The sequence below is a fragment of the Anas acuta genome, chromosome 12 (assembly GCF_963932015.1).
Source record: "Anas acuta chromosome 12, bAnaAcu1.1, whole genome shotgun sequence".
NCBI lineage: Eukaryota > Metazoa > Chordata > Aves > Anseriformes > Anatidae > Anas > Anas acuta.
In genome coordinates this window covers 16,885,702-16,904,848 of record NC_088990.1, presented here as the reverse complement: position 1 = coordinate 16,904,848, position 19,147 = coordinate 16,885,702, and the positions used below count along the sequence as shown (strand labels likewise).

Here is a 19,147-nt window from a genome sequence, read left to right as displayed (position 1 = left end):
ATAAATCAAAGTATTTTCCAAGACGTTTTCCTCTTTCTGCTTCTCCTCACCTCTAATCTCCTGAAGACACTGCAGTCTTAGAAGTTTAACAATCTGCATTCCATCTATGGGATTGACTTAATATCCAATAAGAGGGAGAGGAGAAGTGGACTAAGAATAAAACAAATATCTGGCTTCCCTCTTAACTGTTACTACTCCATAAATATCAATAAGAAATCTTGTCTAGATAGACTCTAACACCTCCTGAAGAGCCTGTCTCTCTCCCATTGTCTATAAAAAAGCTGCTGCTATTACCATCACTGACTTTGTTAATTTATCTCAAATACTCTGTATGTAAGCAGCATTCAGCTAATACTCTAATGTGATGAAGACTGTTCAGCAGATATCCCCTTAACAGAACTGTCTTCAGTTCAGCAAAAACTGTTGTGTCCCCATCTTCTGTTAACTTACACACGGCAACCTCAAAAGGCAAAAACCCAGTCAAGGTAGAGCTACTATATATATATATATTAATATATAGACAAAAACGCTGCAAAACGTACTACCATTTGAGTACCTATATAAACATGACCCTCAGATGACAACGGTGTAAAAATAAAAGACAAATCAACAAACTTGAAGAAAACTCAATCACGTTACTTCTCAAAAAATGAATCACAAATACTTATTCTAAAAAAGTGATTTGTGAAGAACCTTTACTGCCCAGCAGTAGCATAACAGAAGAATAGAAGCAATCAGAGAACACTGCACAGGAAATGCTCTGAAGGCCAACAGATTTGCTGCCTAGTTCCATCCAACGTGTGGGATTTATGAACATCAAAACCACAAAAACACTTCTATCCTAACCCCGAACACTGAGTGCCTTTCAATGAGGACAGTAATGGGATGTTGATTCAATGCACTGCATCATAGTTCCATGGCAGTTTTCATTCATACAACAGAGAGGCTTTTTGTGGCTTTACAGGGAATATTTTTACAATACGTAATTATTTGTAACTTTACTAGCATCCTCAAAAGAGTTCTTCTTCTTTCTTTTTTTTTTTTTTTTCCTTCTTCCATTTCCCCTATCACTACAAAGGGAAAACAGAAAACAAAGATAGCGAATTCAGCCTGAAGTAACACTAGCCGCAGAATCAGAGAAGTCAGCTGAGGTCAGAAGCGACCCGTGGTGCCAGCCTGCCCAACACAAGAACCACCACAGCAGGATGTGCAGGACCACCTCCAGTCAGGTTTAGGCTGCCTTCACAGATGGAGATGCCACAAACTGTCTGGGCAACCTTCTCCTCTGTTTGGCCCTGATGGAAATATTTTTCTTAAAGTTTGAGCAAATTTCCTGTCCTTCGGTTTGTGACCAATGACTCGTCCTTTTGCTGGACACCACTGAGATAGGTGTGGCTCCACCTTGCTCCCCTCCTCGCACCAGGTGTTCATACACATGGCCACAGTACTCCCTGGGCCTCCTCTTCTCCAGACACATCCATCTCGGCTCTCTCAGCCTCTCCTCAGATGCCCCAATCCCCTCAACACATTTGCAACTCTTTGCTAGAACCACTCCATCAAGTGAACACCTGTCTTGCACTGGAGAGCCCAGCAGCTCAGAGGTGCCTCACCAGCTCCGTGCAGAAGGTAAGGCTCAGGATGAGGAAAGCTCAGGATCACCTCCCTCAGCCTGCTGCCAATACTCTTCTGAACAAGGCCCATGGTGCTGCTGGTCCCCCAGGTTCCCTACTACAGAGCTGCCTCTCAACTTGTGAGCTGCCAGCCTGTACTGGTGCAGGGGTTTAGGACTCCCCAACTGCAGGACTTCGCATTTCCCTTTCTTGAATTTCATAGGACTTCTCTCAGCCCATTTCTCCGGCTTGTCAAGATCCCACTGAATGCTGGCACAATCATCTCCTGTATAAAGCTCTCCTTCCAGGTTTGTATCATCTTCAGATTTGCACTCTGTGCCACTTCACCCATGTCATCAAGGAAGGTGTTAAAAATCCTGGCCCAGTATCAACCTCTGGAGTTGACTGCATCTCACCATCCATCCATCTAGCCCAAAATATCATAATTTTGTGTGTCAACATGTGATGGGAGACACTGTCAAATGTCATCGTGCTGATCAGGCATCATCTCCCCTAGGTGAATCCACGCTGACTACTTCTGGTCACTTGCTTTCCCTTAGCACATTTTGTAAACGGTTTCCAGAACTACTTTTTCCACCCCTTTCCTAGGAATAGAGATGAGGCTGACTCATTTCGTAGCGTATAACATATCCCATTTGTATTTCATCTCATTTCAGGCCAATTACAATCTACACAACAATTTTCTCATTGCATATACAACATTTAGGAATAAAAACACATTCAAATTTTAGTTTATTGATAGCTTTCTTAAAAAAAAAATTCTTCCTGGAGAGTTCAGCATCAAAATTCCCTTCACATATTAACTGCAATGACAGTTCTTATAACACAACTAGTTTTGCATTTATTTAAAATTGTGTTTTTGTATTTCTGAAGAGATCAAAAATAAATGCAAAAACAACTACGCAAAGCTGAGCACTGCCTTCTGCAGTATGTATTTTGCATTGTGGCCCAATGACATCACATAAAATCCTAAAAATATTCCCGGCAATAAGCTACAGATGTATCACAAAGATAACTTTTCTAGAAAACAACCTTAAAGTTTTGTGCTCGATTGAGAATGTTTCCCATGCATACAACATGAAATAATTTCTCACATTTGTGAGAAGCAGTTTGAATGTAAAATGAAGGCAAGTGTACCATAAAAATATGTGCAAGCGTAAGAAATAATGTTGCTGTCTTCTCAGTCATGCTCTAAGTAATTCATAGTGTGTTTCACAGCTATAGGAAGTGCTAGAGTAACAGAAACTGCAGCCCAGAGGAAATCCCACATTCACACAGCACATACACATATCCATACTACACCAGACACTTTTTTACGGCAGAAGTGATTTATACTTTTCCATGGTTATGAGAAAAGAAGACAAGTGATACACACTGCAGAGGCATCATTAGACCTACTTGGAATGAAGATCATTCCGATAAGGGAAAACTGCTGCCCATAACTGGCTCCAAATTGTAAAACTCTGTGGGAACTGGGTACAGCATAATGCCACAAGCAATTTAAGGAAACAGATTTATGAACAGCTTGTTAATATAACATAAATCATATTTTCTATTTATTTCGTTTTGACAGACAAGTGTGATATTCTGTTTCCACACTGTTGATTCTCTTTACTCTCTCCTGAATTAAAGAAAAAGAGTTGTGTACATTGGCAAGAGGATGTTATATCAGCAGAGCACCGATCAGAATCCACCATATTAACTATGTGTCAACACTTCATTTTTAATTCCACTGATCTGTTGTTTAAATGCAATGTTCTGGAATATGTCTTTTGATGTTCCCAAATACAGTTCTGCAGCTGAAGCAGGTTTGAGAAATTTTATATGTAGAAATACAATATAAGACAAAAGGTTGCCATAATAAAAGGTCCTACAAATCTTAATAAAGTTAAACAACAGAGACCCTCCATTTGTTATTAAATAAACAAAAAAAATAAAACCAGACTTAAAAACAAGGAACTAGTATAGTTGAGCGTCATGTCTCAAACTCATTTCTTTCTTCATCATGCCTTCAAAATGAGTTAATATGTATGGCAGACTAGTGTTTTACAATACAAATTGTTCAAGTAGTGGAAAAATAATGTTGTTAATAGAGTGTTAGTATCAAAACTTGCATAACTAAACTGGAAAGGAACAGAAAGGCAGCTAATTAATGGAAGAGAAGTTCCAAGTCTTCATTTAGAGACAACACAAAAATCAACGGGAACTTAAATTCTTCTATGACTTCTGTTCTATTTTAACTGCAACGTAACTATCTATGCTAGATGACTACTCTGTAGGTGTGAGCAAGCGCTGCTATACTTAGCTTATTCAGCATTTAAGAAGATGTAATTTTCCTGGAGTAAAATGCAGAAAGTACAAGAGTTGATATAAAAAAATCAAAGTAACATCATACCACCTTTTAGTAATTTACTGATTTCTGTGACCTCAAGAGCTGGAAAAATTTGCTCTTGGTTGCCTTTCAAAAAGCAATAGTTTAACAAAGGACACTGGAAATGCATTATGTCTACACAACTTAAATAATCAACTTATGGCACTGTACCTGATTTCCATGAAGGTCTAAAACATCAAGATTTTTTAGGTTCTCCAGATTTGAGATCTTCTTTATTCTGAAACATTTAGATGATGACAAATTACTTCTTACATTAGATTAAATGTATCTTTCATTGTCCACCTAACAAAAACCTAGACAGCTGATAGGAATGGAAGAACAACAGACCTTTCACCCACTCAAAATTAATAAATGAAGAAGTACGCCTTAAACTATAACATTCCTCTCTGACTATCAATAATGCAGTAGTAGCAATATGCCCTTCACTCCTCTAGAAAAATGAAAGGGGATGGAAGATTTGTACCACTAGAAAACAAAGTCAACATACAACCTACGCAAATATCTAAGGAAACACTATTATTGACAAAACTATATTCCCAAACCTGTTTAAAGCACGCTATAGTGACAAAGCATTTAAGAATTTGTTAGAAGAACTGAGAATAAAAATCTGAAAGCCATTGCTCCTTTCTAGACAATAGAGATTTCAAAATTTGGCATAATTTCTTCTCCATCTTGACCATCTTAACACCGTTCTGTCCTGTCCTGCTTTCTCAGATGACAAACCTAGGTTATGTCAGCAGCACCATCTACTGGCTGATTACATTAAATATCACATATATCATACATGTGCTTCAAGATTTAAAGATCATATACAGATCAAGCTGAAAATAAAGTCTTTGGTAGCAGCTATGCCTGACTTGAAATCATTTACACATCTCCTCACATCTATCTCCAAACAATACCGCTATGTAAGCCAACTATACAGTACATTGTAGATACAATTTGAAAAATTAGTCCTTAATGCAACTTGGAATTATCAGCCCAAACCCCAACAGTTTGCTATAAACAGAATTATTATCTACAGAGGAGATTTCTCATATGAAAGGCATGACCTCAAGTAAAATACTGCACTACTACATGTTAACCAAATTCTGCAATTAGTGTTTTATTGGTATGAAGGGAAAAAAAAATTCTCAAAACCGATGTCTGTTTTAAATTTTTACTCCCCTCACTCTCAGACTGCAAGTTTAGACTTGCCAATGTGCTTCAACTAGTGCAATAACTGTGCACAGTCATTCCTCCAACATCACAGGTAGTTGCCAGTGAAGTAGAAAACCCAAGCTGGGGTTTCAGCATCAATTAAAACACTCCAGAACAAACAGCTGAACTCCACTTCTCAGAAAAAAATCTACGTCACAAGGACAGCAACCCAAAGAAGCCAGTTAAAACAAGTCTCATTGGTCTCACAGCCAACATCCCAATCTGAAAACCCTACAATGGCTCTGGTGATAGATCACAGACACTGTGCCTTAAAGAATCAGGCTGTTTAAGATGAGTTTAGTTATTTTTTACCTGTTCTTCCCCAACAAAAGGACTCTTAAGGATCTTAGAGTTGAAAGACCACTTATTTCCTCTATCTGGTTATCGTATAAATCTAAGAAAACAAGATGGTGTAGATTTGAGATGTTTTGGATCCGGGTTATGAAGTTATGTTGAAAATTCAGGAGGCGAAGATGATCTTCCCCATCGATAATTGGGCACACTGTCAGCTTTTGCCTGGAACAAAGAACAAAACACTATAAAAGCAACAAATCTATAACCCACCTTCTATTCCCCCACACCAGCTGAACTGAGGAAAGTGTGTTAACTTAAGGTAGTATTAAGGTGTTCAGTTTTGCTAGTTAAACAAGTGTGGAATAAGGAATTAAATGGCTACTGTAGAAAAAAAATAGTATGAAAATATAGCAGAAGAGCTTTCAAAAATTTCTTGAAGCCTGTCTTCCTAGCAATTTGCTTGTTATATAGCAACTACATCAAGATTTCATGTTGGACCACACTAAAATTTGAACAGATACAGCATACCGATGCTTTAGTCAGATGCCACATAAGCAACCCATTTAGATCAGAATTCAAAGTGTATCATATCTATCTACTTTTGCTTATACAACTTGACATTCGACCTATAAATACATGGAACAGTAAGTGTTAATGTGAAAAGTAAAAAATGAAACTTCTAAACTACCTCCTCAGTTTAAAATGAAAACCTTAACTGCTTCAGGTAACTGTTGTATGGATGTATTCAGCACTCTGAACTTTTACTACAAGGAGACTCATACAGAATTGCCCAATGGGACACAGTCTCTCCCTCAAAAACAAAACAAACAAAACAAAAACCAACCAACCAACCAGACATCACCAGAATATTCATCATTTGAGACCACTACACAAGAGCAGCAAGCTACAGTGCACGTGCTCTGAAACGTTCTCACCTTTCAAGGGTCAGTCTATCAGAGTTCAGTATTTTTTCTTCAGCAGTACGTTGCAATATAGGAAATGTTATTGATGAACTGCTCCCAAAATTTGTGTTTTCTGTCAGAAAATCATTAAGAGAACTTATGAGCTACTACTCTGCCAAATGATTTCATTAACTACAGAAAATAAAAGCAGAACTGTATTTCTTATTACAAAAATAATTATGCAATAAATCACAGTGCATTCTGCCTGCATTCAGAACTGTGGGTATCAGTTGCCTTTCCTGTCATTCTTAGCTTACAGGTACATCCCTCTACCTCCTCTTGCAAACTTATGTCCATTTGGCTTGTTTGGGACAGACTTTTTCTAAAAATAAGTTGTTGTAAGCAGACAGCTTGTAGATGTTTTCGGTTTGATTAGAATTACCCAATGCTGTCTTAAAATAAGATTGCATACTAGTGCCACAATTTCAAAATCTGACCTTAAAGAAGATAATATCTATATTAAGATGAATTTTAAAGACACAGATCAAGTAGATGTTGATTAAACTAAAAACTAAAGCATCAAAACATTATAAGAGCCAGAAAAAAAATGCAAATTCTTTCAAAGGCAAGTGCCTAGTAATAATTGCTATTATACTTGACTACATTATCAAGGAAGAAACAGTTAACCCTTTAAAACATATTTACAAAACTAACCAACTTTATTAATTTTGTTAATATAAGGGGAAAGGGAAAATAACTAAAGATACCTCAAAAATAAATCAGTAGTGTAGTCACAAATTTTGGCTTATTACAAAACAATCAATTGAAAAATACTGGTCAAAAATAGATCATTGTGCTTGTACACCATCACAAAAACATGGGCTCATCTTCGACATGTTTGCCTTTTTTTTTTTTTTTTTTAAACAAATCAAATATTTTCATGGGAAAAACGTATATTCTTCACTAAGCAAAGTTAAATTTCTTTACTACTACAGAAAGCAAGTTCCATGATGTTTGAAACATGCCAATAGAAAAAAATAATAGCTAAATAAAACAATTTGTTGATGTTTAATTTGATTTAGAACCCTCTCAGTGGTCCTGTCTACCTTTTTATTACTAGCTACACTAGCAAAACAGCATGTAACAATCAGTATTCTCTATGTATCCTTCGCAGTGAAAATAATTGCTAGGGAAAATAAAATCATTAAGAATGAAAATAAACAATTAACATTGTTGCCCTTGAGTTCTGTCTCAAGTTTTAAAGCCAATAAATGTAAGGAAAAAAAGGACTTAACAGCGACTTTTTTCTTATAGTCATCCTCTTAAAGATATACAGAAAAGATTCTTATCACTGTCCTTTTGTTCCAGAAGGATATATAGTCATTTAAATGTAGGCTTTTTATATTATACCTTGAAAGATATTTCTAGCAGTTTCCTAACAATTGTCTATTGACCTCTCTCAGTCCTCCAAGGAAACAGTAGACAACAACATTTCCTGTTTAATTATACAATCTGACAGCCAAAAAAAACAAACATCTTACAGGTCATAACTTTTCAGTTAGATACCATTTAAATAGTAATAATAAAAATAAGTAAAAAAAAAAAAAAAAAAAAATAGTGAGAATGATACATTGTTACCTGAAGCCTGTGAACTAATACCCTGACTGTTTTGTCGCGATCTGGATTTTGTATGTATAGATGACTCCACAAATCCTGATAGAGAACCTGTGTTTTGCTTCAACTCCAAACCAGAAAGTTCAGTCAGAGTGGATGTCACTGGAAGATAGAGCTGCTTATTACGCACCAAAGGACTTAATACTCTGGGGTCTCCTGAGGGGGAACAAAACAAAATTGCAGAGCTTAAGTTTACTCCATAATAAAATATATTGCCCTAATAAGAGCCCTAATAATCAACCCACTCCTGAACTTCTGTCCTTATTATTTACTGGAATAAAGTGCCTCAGATACCTCAGTGCCATTATAATTAAACTGACCTCCTGTCCTAACCCATCCCTGTTGGCATATGACAGGCAAGCAGCAGCAGTATAGCAAGAAGCGTTATATATCAAAGCTCTTCCAAGGTTTGCCTTTTACCAGTGATAGCACCACGTATCTTGCTTTTCAAAGCAAGAAGCACACAATAGGAAAGCTCTCTCTTCAGATTAGGTTGCAATCCTAGAAACTCATTTTGTCTCTCTTTATATATAAGTGTTAAACATCCAATTGCAGGTTATGGTACAGAATTGTGTGGCTTCAGAGGGCGTAAGACCGTGGCTTTGTAAGTAGTAGAAAGGATGTTCTTCCATAGACAGAAAGAGGACAAAAAAACAGAGAAAAAAGATCTGTGCTAGGCAACAGAGCGATGGGAGCTTCAGGTTATGATATAGTCAGGAAAAATTGTCACATATGAAAGAGAATCACATCACACAGTCTCTCTTTACTGTCTCGTTAATAAAAAAAAAAAAAAGGAGATTAAAGACACAAAACAAACAAAAAAAACAACAAACAAACCCTATTGAATATCACCTTGCCTTCCTGAATAGTTTTTTTCCAGATCATGCTGCAGAAGTCTATTGTGGAAAGATGACTGCTCTTTATTTATCCTGAATTCAAACTGTAACAAAACGCGTAAAACAAAGGTTGAAGTCTTCAAATGCAAGAAAAGTCTTTACACAGACAAACACAACCTTACAAGCAAATACAGTTCTCAGGTCACCCTGGGAATGCTTCAAAAAATAAATCTGCTCTGTATTTATGAAGAGCATTCATTCTAATAAGATATGATCACTTAGAATTCGCTTTTGGAAACCAAAATGAAAACATGAATGTTACCAACTCATTCTTCTACAACTGATTAAGGAGGGAGAAAAAATAAAAAATAAAATAAAAAAAACCACCACAACACACTACCCAATAGGACTATTGCAATTAGGGGAAGGAAAAAAGTAGAGATGGAATCATAAGAATGTTTATTAAATTTGTGGCAGGCTATGGTACATCCTAGTGTCCTTACACATTTTAACTAGAATGAAACGCATCTTGAAAAGGGTATCAGATACAATGGGTAATACATTACAAGTCAACATATTTGTACCGAAAAGGCAATTCCTAGCTGAAAGCATACATATGTGGCTATACCATAAAAGCACGTTATTTAACGTAGCTATTGAAGTAAAAGAAAATAGTAATTACTGGTTTGTTTTTATCAGGGATTGAGGCAGTCTGGATAACCAGCTGAAGACCACAGTTATTAACCTGCAAATTGGAAGAAGATAAAGAGGGAACATTTGTCAAAAACATGCAGCAATACCAGAAGATTAACGAATATGTTTTTCCCTCAAAAACGGTACCTTCAGCGCTACAACCGGGCAATAAGAGGAACTACCTTTCCAAATTATTATGAGGAACATTATTCTGTCACAGCGTTAAATAACACTAAGTCACACTGGGTTTTTTAACGGGGATGCTTTGTTGGGAAGGAAACAACACAAACGCGTGCATACACACACGAGACCGCCCCGGCATTGTCCGTGACCCTGCCTGAGGGGGCTGCGCGCCACAGCGCGCCCCTCACCCGCCAAGGACCACCCGCCCGCCCGCCTCAGGCACCGGACCCAGCGGCTCCCCCGCCGCCGCCCCCAGCCCCGAGCCGGGCACCCCGCGGGGACGGGCTCCCTGCCCCCGGAGGCTCCGCGCCCTCAGCCCCGACACCGCCGCCCTGAGGGGACGCGGCCGCCGCCCCCCTCCCCGCCCGCGCCCTCCGCGGCGGCACCCACCGTGCCAGGCGCGGCCCGCGAGCCCCTGGCGGCCCGGCCCTTGCTGGGCACCATGGCGGCCGCCACCCCTCGCGGAGATGGCTCCGCAGTCACCGCGGCAACCGCCGCTTCCGGCCCGCCGCGGGCGCTGAGGGGAGGGGAGGGATGGGGACGGGAGAGGAGGGAGGGTTGGGGAGGGGAGGGGAGGCGGGCGGCTCCCTGAGGCGCGGCCCTTTTTGAGAACAACAAAATGCGGGGATGCTGGGTTAGGAGCCCTCTGCCAACGCGGCGTGTGCCGTGAGACATCGGTGAGAGCTCGCAGGGCTGTGACCCTGGCTGGGTACCGGGACGTGGGGGCTCGCTCACCGCCGGTGCTCCTGGCTGTGGGCTCTCCCCGTCCCCAGCACTGATTCACCTCTGCGGGTAACTGAGCGTTACAGGTCGCTGCTGTGCTAAAAATAAATAAGTACTTGGTCAGGTAGTTTCAGTGATGGTCACGTCAACACAGCGTCTGGAATGGCGTCAGTCCTCACCCACCCCAGTTACCTCGGTGTCTCTACCACGTTTGTTTGCGCCAGGGGACGGGGACTGGGCTGCTCGGAAAACAAGCGAAGCATCAGCGAGGCCGCTCTGTGCACCGAGCGTGGGCAGGCAGGAAGACAGGGCTGATTTGAACAGATCAGGATGTCCCCAACCCCAGCAGGAGGAACCGTCAGATGAACGGGACACGGCCTGGTTCCCTGCTCACGCCTCGCTCCGCTCAGGAGCAAATGCAAACCCAGAGCCACGACCCCTGCACCCGCTCTCTCCGAGAAGGTGTTTGTGTTGCTTTTCGGCTCCCACTGCAATCCGTAGCACGACGATGCCCTACCCAAGCCTCAGAACAAAATGCAGAGAACAGAGGTTTGGCTCGTGAGGCGGGTAAGCATATTTCATAAACAAAATATTTCATCCCTTAAGGCATGTTAAAAATAAGCCAAAGCCACAGCGGCAGGGCGGCCGTTTCGGTATGCTCGATGCCAGCAGCTCTGACTCACGGGGCCTGTTTGTCACGATGGGAGCTGGCCCCTGCGTGCAAGCTGACCTTTTGCCAGTCCCAATTTTTCAGCAGAAAATGTTGGAGCCATACGGCGGGGCACAACTGAGATGCACGCCACAGCCAAACAGCAAGCGGGGAGGTGTCGTACAGACCCTACCTCCATTTAGCAGGAACAAACATCTTCCCTGGCGGGGGAATGAGTGTTTACACGGACATCTGGAACGATTTAGAGTTTAGTCCACGTTACTCCAGCAGCGGAAACGCTGACACCCAGCGGAACAGCCTCAACCTCCAAGTCAAGGCCGTGTTTCAGAAAAGGGAGCTGTGCATCAGAGCAGCGCCCCAGGGGGGGCTCAGTCCCTGCTTCGCCCCGCGCTCCCTCACACAACCGAGTGCCCCGGGCCCCGCTCCCCGCTCCGGGGCGGGCAGGGGCCGGCCGGCAGCCGGGGGCGGGGAGCGGAGCGGAGCGGGGCGGGGGGGCGGCAGCAGCCGTGGCAGCGGCGGCTCCGCGGCGCTCAGCGGCCATGGCCCAGCCGCGGCCGGGCGGCGGCCCCGAGGCGGCAGCGGGCGGCGGGAGCTGCAGCGAGGAGGACGCGGGGCGCTGCGGGGCCAGGTGAGCCCGGCGGGGCCGGGAAGGGCCGGGGGGAGCTGAGGGGGCCGGGGGGGGGCCTCTCCCCGCCGCTTGCCGCGGCTGATGCAACGGCGGCGGGCGCGGGGAGCCGGTATGGACGCCCAGGCATTCAGGGCTTCTGTGCCAGGACGTCGCAGGGAGGTGAATGACGCTGTTTGTAGGGCTGCTGGAAGGTCCCCTCCTGCTCTGTGCTAGAGCTGCAGGTGTAGGGCAGGCACGCACAGATTCAGGTACTGTAACGGGAAACGCAGTGCTCTGTGCTAAAAGCAGCTGTTCCTAATCAGTTCCCTAACTTCACACCCTCGTGTTCACTCAGCATGAACTGCCATGCGTTATTTTAATTCACAGAGGTGTAGCTGGGGATGGGGGATTTTACTCAGTTGCCCAGGCTCTCAGCTACGTCCTACGTACCTAGCAGGGGAGCAGAAAGTGGTTTTGGTGTGCACGCCTGCTTTGCACTTATGAAGTGGTGTGATTCTTGCTAAAACTAGCACCCAGCACTGTGGGCAGGCTGTTCTAAAGAGTTCGTATAGCATTAAAACTGGATATAACTGTAAGGCCACTGTAATAACAGTATTAACATTAAAACATCACTATTAAATTTTAGCATAAGCTTGTTCCGTAGGTGTGAGAGCACTTAGCCCTGATATACACTAAGAAAGGTATGGGTATTTCTTCAAGCTTTGTAACACATAAGAGGTAACTCTTACATGCCACTTATTTAATCCTCTACAGTAGGCACTATCTTCAAAAATGTTTGCAGACAATGCTGATCTATACCCAGCTCTTGTGGAGGTGCCCTTTTTGTAAATGGCCTCTTCCTGATCCAGGAAAGGCCAGAGATAATGCAATGGACAGAACTGCAAAGGCTCTACCACAAGAGTAGGTGAGTGAAGTTCACACACGCTTCTGCCATTTGCATGTAACCTTAGCTAAGGATTAAGTTTGGGAACGTGGTATCTGCTGGGACGTGATTTACCCATGCATTTACAAAAATTGCCAGGGCTGCTCCAAAGCCTTTGAGAGTGAGCCATTGCAGTCAGGCTAAGCTAAGAGATGTTAGATTTTTTTTATTTATTTATTTTTCTCAGATTCTAGGCTTTATAACTTGAAAAATGAAAGCAAATTCCTCACAGTCAAGACACTACAGTTCTTGGTGAAGTCTCCCAGTATTTTTAACATTCAGTCCTCCCCCCCCTTAGCTGCCAGGCACTTCAGAAAAATCTTCTGAGTGTTTATAAGAAACAAGTTGCTCTCCTGTGCATAAAGTCAAATTATTCTTGCCCAACTTAAATTTCTTTTGCATACAGCCAGACTCCGGAAGAATCTGACTTTCAAAGGTGGGTATTTTTTTGGTTAAGTCTGTCAAAAATAAAATGTTTTTCAATAGACATTGAGATTTAATGATTGATGCTGACACCTGTCCCATGAGTAGGCACCTGATATTGTATGCACTGGATTCTGTTAAAAGAGTTCCACTGCCTTGAGTGATTGCACTGTTGGAACTTCAGCATAACGCTGCTTGGTATATTACCACATAGTACTTGTTAATACAATACCGTGTTCTTTTCAAGACACAGCAAAAGCTTGACCAAATGTTACACTCCATCTGATTTAATATATTGTTTGTGAGTTTTTATATAAAATATATATTAAAGTTCTGAGTCCATGCAGATATCTTGATTTTCTTGTATGACTAACAGCCAGCTGAGTCTCAGCATTACACGGTTGTTTTCAGTTCTATCCTAATTTTTGACAAGTTTATCCTCCACAAAGCCCTAAATAAATAAGTAAATGAAAGCTGTGACTAACTATTAGGCACCTTTTTCTCAGTATTGCCTGATACTGATTCTTAAACTGTCTTTGTATTAATTTTGGAATTGATGCCTTGGAGGTACTACCACTTGCTTATTACTGTGAGTTAATATGGACCGAATTACACATTTCTGCAATTGCAGGAGGTGAAACTCCCAGTACAGCACTTAATGAGGGCTGCTGTGAAATTTTGTGAAAGCTGAACTACTTGCTAAATACAGAAATGGTGTATAGTTCTGACTGACCAATATTTAACATTTTAGAGAGGTGAAATGAGATGTTTCATCCTGATTCAGTGTTAACACTGTAAGAATGGAACTGATGCAGTTCATTTTTTTCCCGAAGCATGACGCTCCATTTTCTTTCCACCTGAACCTTCCAAATACCTGCCAATACCTGCTAATAAAACCTCTAAAATTTGTAAGTTCCATCCTGAATTTAAGGTAAGCTTTTAGCAGAGCATGGATATGTTAAAATGCTGACATTCTAAATTTCTTGTGCACATTCTAGCTCTGAACCAGTAGTGAATGGACAATGAGAGGTAGTGAGGTAGAGAATATCTGCAATGAAAAATAAATACTTAACCTTGTTTTTCTTCTGTCTAAAATCAGCACCCACAGCACGCCATTAAACATTTTTTACTATCTTAATAAATATATCTGTTATCCTCCGCTTCCAGCATTTTCAAAGAACTGAAATTTGTCATTTTTTTTGGTTTTGCTGTCTCACTCTTGTCATTCCTTGGAACCATACCCCATTAAGTGCCCAAAGAGATTTTAACAAGGATATTTCTAGAAGGCAAGGCGATTCAGTAGCCTTCACCCACGCACAGGGTTACCCTTGGAGGACCCTACTACAATGCCTGCTCCCTCTTGTTTAATGATTTCAGAAGCTCTGCAAAAAGTGCTTATAAAAAAAACACGTGGCTTCTCTTTTTTGTTGCTGAGGTACACAGGAGACCATACAAACACCAATTACATCATTTATCCGATCTAGGGAGAATAGTACATTTTTCTGAACAGAAACTTTTGTGATGGTCCCAAAGCAAAACTTGGCTGCCAACAGCTAAAAAACAAAGAACAAAACAAACAAACAAAAATGGCCCTGCTTTAAGATAGATTGCGCATCAGTTCTTATAGCAACATCTGTGGCTGTGGGTGAACTGCTTGCCTCAGTGCTGGATGACAGAGTTTAAATGGTCATTTGTATTCCAGCAACAAACACACTGCTGTAACTGGATGTGGCAAAAGGTTTGGCTCAATTCCCTGGTTGCAAGATCTTTTTCAGGCTAGGCATCTCCGCAGTGCTCCACTTTGCACATACCTAGGTAACAGGATGGGAGGGGGAGACAGGACAGGTAAATGACATCTTAGCAACCTGCACGTGTGTGTGCACGTACAGCTCTTCAGAGGTATGGTACGTGAGCTGCTACTGCACCAAAAGTCCTTACTCTGGGACCTGCAAAGAGCTTCAGTCCATGCGTAAACTGCCAGTGAAGTGACCTTGTCAACATGGAAGTTGTCTGTAAGAAGTGCAATGGTCCTGTCGCTCTGCCCTACTCTCTGCGTACTGACTCCTGGTACCAAATGCATTCATGCACTGCAGATGTTTGAGAAAATACCATTGCATCAATTTGGAATATTAATTCTCAGTTATGTGATACTTACTCATGAAGCACAGAAATGTTAACGTGTTCATATTGACAAATGAACCACTGTCACTGGGGGACCTTTGTGTAGTGCTAAGCTCTTGTGCACCTGCATGTCTGTGTTGGGGTAGGATGGGAGTTGGCAGCGTTTTCAAGGCATTAGTACACATCTCATTGTTCTACACTGAGCTCAGCTTTTGGAAGGAGCTCAGGATTCCTTATGCTGACTGGAAAGTATCATCAGGAGCTGGCCTCCTGCCTCGGCTGGATAGGGCTATACCTATTTAGTGCCTACATACAAAAGAAGCTGGAATCAACATTATGGCTATGGTTTTTCATTTTCAGTGTTGTTTTTTTTTTTTGTTTGTTTGTTTGTTTGTTTGTTTTTTAAACTCCACTAATATGAGATGAAGCTCTGGTAATCCAATTATTTGGCTGTTTTCCAGTGGTGGGGAAAATGATGACGACTTTGACCAGAACTGGAAGCCACCAGACAATGACCTGATCCAGAAGTTAATAGCACAGATTGAATATTACTTCTCAGATGAGAACCTTGAGAAAGATGCCTTCCTTCTCAAGCATGTGAGGAGAAACAAGATGGGCTATGTCAGTGTTAAACTCCTCACTTCTTTTAAGAAGGTAAGTTAACTCATTTAAACTTTAAGTCCTTTGTGTAAGCCTGACAAATCTTAAAGGGAAAAAAAATAGAAAGGTATGAAAATAACTTACTTTATAGAGGCAGTTCCATAGTCCTTACCTGCTCTCTGAGGGGCTGACGCAGTTTTGATGTGATGGTTACTTTAAGCTATGCATGAGTAACTAAGTAATGCTGGCAGTTACTTTCTTGTCTCTGAGAAGGGAAGGCAAATCTGACCTTTGCTAAAGTATGGTGATACTAAAAACAGAGTAGTAAAAGGTAGCTATCAACCAACCTCACAAAATTTGTGGACTGGAGCCTGCACCCGCCTTGGATTTCTTTAAAATGTTTATGTGGGTTCCATCAGTTGTACTGCTTAACCTATCTATGTTCATCTTCAAGGTGAAACACCTTACTCGTGACTGGAGAACCACAGCCTATGCACTGAAGTACTCAGAAACTCTTGAGCTCAATGATGATAACAGAAAGGTTAGAAGAAATACTCCAGTTCCAGTGTTTCCCGGTGAAAACCTTCCTACCAGAATGTTGCTCGTGTATGATATCCACATGCTTTCTGAACTGCAGGGTCTTAACAAACAACAAGAAAATGGATGTATGCAAGAGAAGGTAATGGAGCATCTCCTCAAAGCCTTTGTAACTTTTGGCGTGATTTCATCGGTTCGGATTCTCAAGCCTGGTAGGGATCTGCCACCTGATATCAGGAGGTTCAGCAATCAGTACACCCAAGTGGGAACACAGGTATGTGCAATTATAGAATTTGAAGAAGTAGATGCTGCTGTACGTGCTCATGACTTCATGTGTGCTGAAAAGAAAGACACTGGCATGAAAGTTGTCCTAATAGGCATGAAACCTCCAAAGAAAAAGGTTCCTAAAGACAAGAATCACGATGAGGACACCAGCAAGAATTTTAAGAAGGTTAAATCTCTTAACAAGAGAGTTGAGGAGCTTCAGTTTGTTGGTGATGAATCTTCAGCAAATAGCTCTTCTGACCCAGAGAGTAATCCTGCATCACCACTGTCAGGACGTAAAAGTACTGCAACAAGTACTACAAATAAGTTGAGTCCTGTCATTCACCCAAACAACCATTTGAGTCCTAATGTGTCACCCAGATCAAGTCCTTGGAATAGTCCATCTTCACTACGAAAAGTAACCAAAAAGTCGCCGCTGGCCGAAGACAGCAAACTTAATCCAAGTACTAGCCCTGAAATTCCAAGGAAATGTACAGATTATTCTTCAGATAGCAGTATCACTCCCTCTGGTAGCCCCTGGGTACAGAGAAGAAAAGCTCAAACTGTAACACAAGAGAAGAGTCCAGGCACTAGCCCCATGCTAGCTCGGAAAATACAAAATGCAGACGGTCTACCTGTAGGAGTGCTGCGGCTGCCTAAAGGTCCTGATGGCACTAAAGGATTCCACAGTGGATGTGAAAGAAGGAAAGCCATGAAGAATGAATAAATCATTATTTCAAAATAATTCCACAAGTCAGCCAACAGCTTTTGTTCAAGCCTGGTGAAAGACTGTCACTTGAGTGACTGAGTTAAGTCAGTATTTAATTTTTAAATATTTTATATTTATATGGAGACTTTATCATTTGTACATTTGTATTTTCACTTCAAGGAATAGTTGATGTTGGAAGGCATCTCTGGAGACTGTCCAGTGCACCTCTTGTGCTGAGGCATGGTCAGCTACAGCAGGTCAGTTAGCACCATGTCCAGTTGGGTTTTGAGTACCTGTAAGGATAGAGACGCCCCAGCCTCTCTGGGCAACCTGTTCCAGTGTTCAAACACTCACACAATAAAAAAAAAAAAAAAAAAAATTTCCTTATGTTCAGGTAGAATTTCCCACGTTTCAGTTTTTACCCTTTTTCCTTTTACTAGGCTGCACTGAAAAGAGCCTGGCTATATCTTCTTTATTCCTTCCCATCAGATACTTAAATACACTGATGAGATCCACCCTGAGCCTTCTCCAATCTAAACAGCCCCAGCTCTCTCCCCTTCCAGTATGAGATGCTCCAATCCCTTAATCATCTTATGCACTTACCTAATACAGTACCCTTATCCACATTATTTCTATTAGTGTGAAATGGCTAAATACTGAAACAGGCATCTAAAATCATTAATATAATTACATTATTTGCAAACCTGAGGAGCAGGATGTAAATGCTTACTGTTTAGCTGTTGTATTATGATAAGCTGCCATATGTTACCAGTCAATTCATAAGGAACATACGTTTTGAAGACTTTCTGGGTTTGTCTGAAAAGAAACAGAGAAACCTGCTACAGTGAGCAGTTGCTCTCTGCTTGCATGTATCTCCAGAGAGTTGTTTAATAGGACCAAAATGTTTATTTTCCTGTGATGTGAGTAAAGACTCTGAGCATTGAAGACTGTTCTGTGTTATCTCATGTAATCAGATGGAAATAAACTAAATATTAACTCAGTCTAAATCTATTTCTTTTACTTCAAAAATTAGCTGATCTATACCATATGAAATTCTAGAAGTAGTTACTCAGAATTTACACTGCATTCACCAAGTAGTGTTTTCTGCCCTATTACTTAAGTGGTGATACTTCAGTCTATGTCAGTCATTGTTATGCAATACTGTAACACTAAAACAGCAGTATCTCACTAACACTGGTTATCTCACTTAACTCTGGATTTAACAAATAGGCTCAGCAAGAAATGCTTAAATTAAAATTACTATTATTCTATCTGAAGCCAAAGAGATACCTCTGCATTTTTAGCTCAGAAAGTTACACTTCTGAAAAATAGCCCAGTAATATTAAGGAAACAAGGTTTTAGTTTCTGATGTATAACTTGTGCACTGTGCATGACAAAGGTCTAATCCAATGGCAATTCGTTATCCCAAACCTCAATATCCTTTCCAACTTGGATTTCTGCTCTAAGCATGCTCTGCAGTGTCAGTAATTGTAGTAATGCACAGAAACCTATGTACAGAAATCCATCAATTCTGCATGTAATTCTGTAGCCACCCAAACACATTTCTGTTCATTTCCTTTCACTTTACAGAACAGAATCCTCTGAGTTGTCTCCTGACTTCCATTACTGGCAGAGACATTATAAATACTGTTATATGCAAGAGGGGTTTTTTTGGCCTTGGTCTTTTTTGTTAAATCAGCACCACATCTGCAAGTATCTCAGCAACAGGTAAGTACATGTAGCCT

At 41.3% G+C, this 19,147-nt stretch overlaps 2 protein-coding genes across 7 annotated transcripts in view; one reads left to right on the top strand and one right to left on the bottom strand.

Annotated features, from left to right (window-relative positions):
- The window catches only part of LRRC49 (leucine rich repeat containing 49), a 44,466-nt gene extending 33,422 nt beyond the window's left edge, over window positions 1-11,044 (bottom strand). Inside the window, exons 1-8 of one of the 3 annotated variants that reach the window (XM_068695302.1) lie at window positions 10,721-11,044; window positions 10,541-10,626; window positions 9,612-9,674; window positions 8,951-9,033; window positions 8,058-8,249; window positions 6,453-6,552; window positions 5,536-5,739; window positions 4,174-4,240 (exon numbers count right to left, since the gene is read on the bottom strand). In XM_068695302.1, the coding sequence (XP_068551403.1) occupies window positions 4,174-4,240; window positions 5,536-5,739; window positions 6,453-6,552; window positions 8,058-8,249; window positions 8,951-8,978 (591 nt within the window). In that variant the 5' untranslated portion in view covers window positions 8,979-9,033; window positions 9,612-9,674; window positions 10,541-10,626; window positions 10,721-11,044. Of the gene's footprint in view, window positions 1-4,173; window positions 4,241-5,535; window positions 5,740-6,452; window positions 6,553-8,057; window positions 8,250-8,945; window positions 9,034-9,611; window positions 9,675-10,195; window positions 10,343-10,540; window positions 10,627-10,720 lie in introns of those variants that run through there. The other 2 variants (XM_068695300.1, XM_068695301.1) reach the window with 2 other exon arrangements.
- Window positions 11,045-11,259: 215 nt separating this feature from the next.
- LARP6 (La ribonucleoprotein 6, translational regulator) lies at window positions 11,260-18,403 on the top strand. Of its 4 annotated transcripts, none has more exons than XM_068695304.1 (4): window positions 11,260-11,826; window positions 14,005-14,102; window positions 15,754-15,946; window positions 16,347-18,403. In XM_068695304.1, the coding sequence occupies exons 1-4, from the start codon at window positions 11,410-11,412 to the stop codon at window positions 17,418-17,420; spliced, it is 1,782 nt and encodes a 593-aa protein (XP_068551405.1). In that variant the 5' UTR covers window positions 11,260-11,409; the 3' UTR covers window positions 17,421-18,403. The 4 variants fall into 4 exon arrangements, with proteins under 4 accessions (XP_068551405.1, XP_068551406.1, XP_068551407.1 ...); XM_068695305.1 differs by lacking the exon at window positions 14,005-14,102 and adding an exon at window positions 13,155-13,184 and having other exon boundaries at window positions 11,597-11,826; XM_068695306.1 differs by lacking the exon at window positions 14,005-14,102 and having other exon boundaries at window positions 11,599-11,826.
- Window positions 18,404-19,147: the final 744 nt, after the last annotated feature.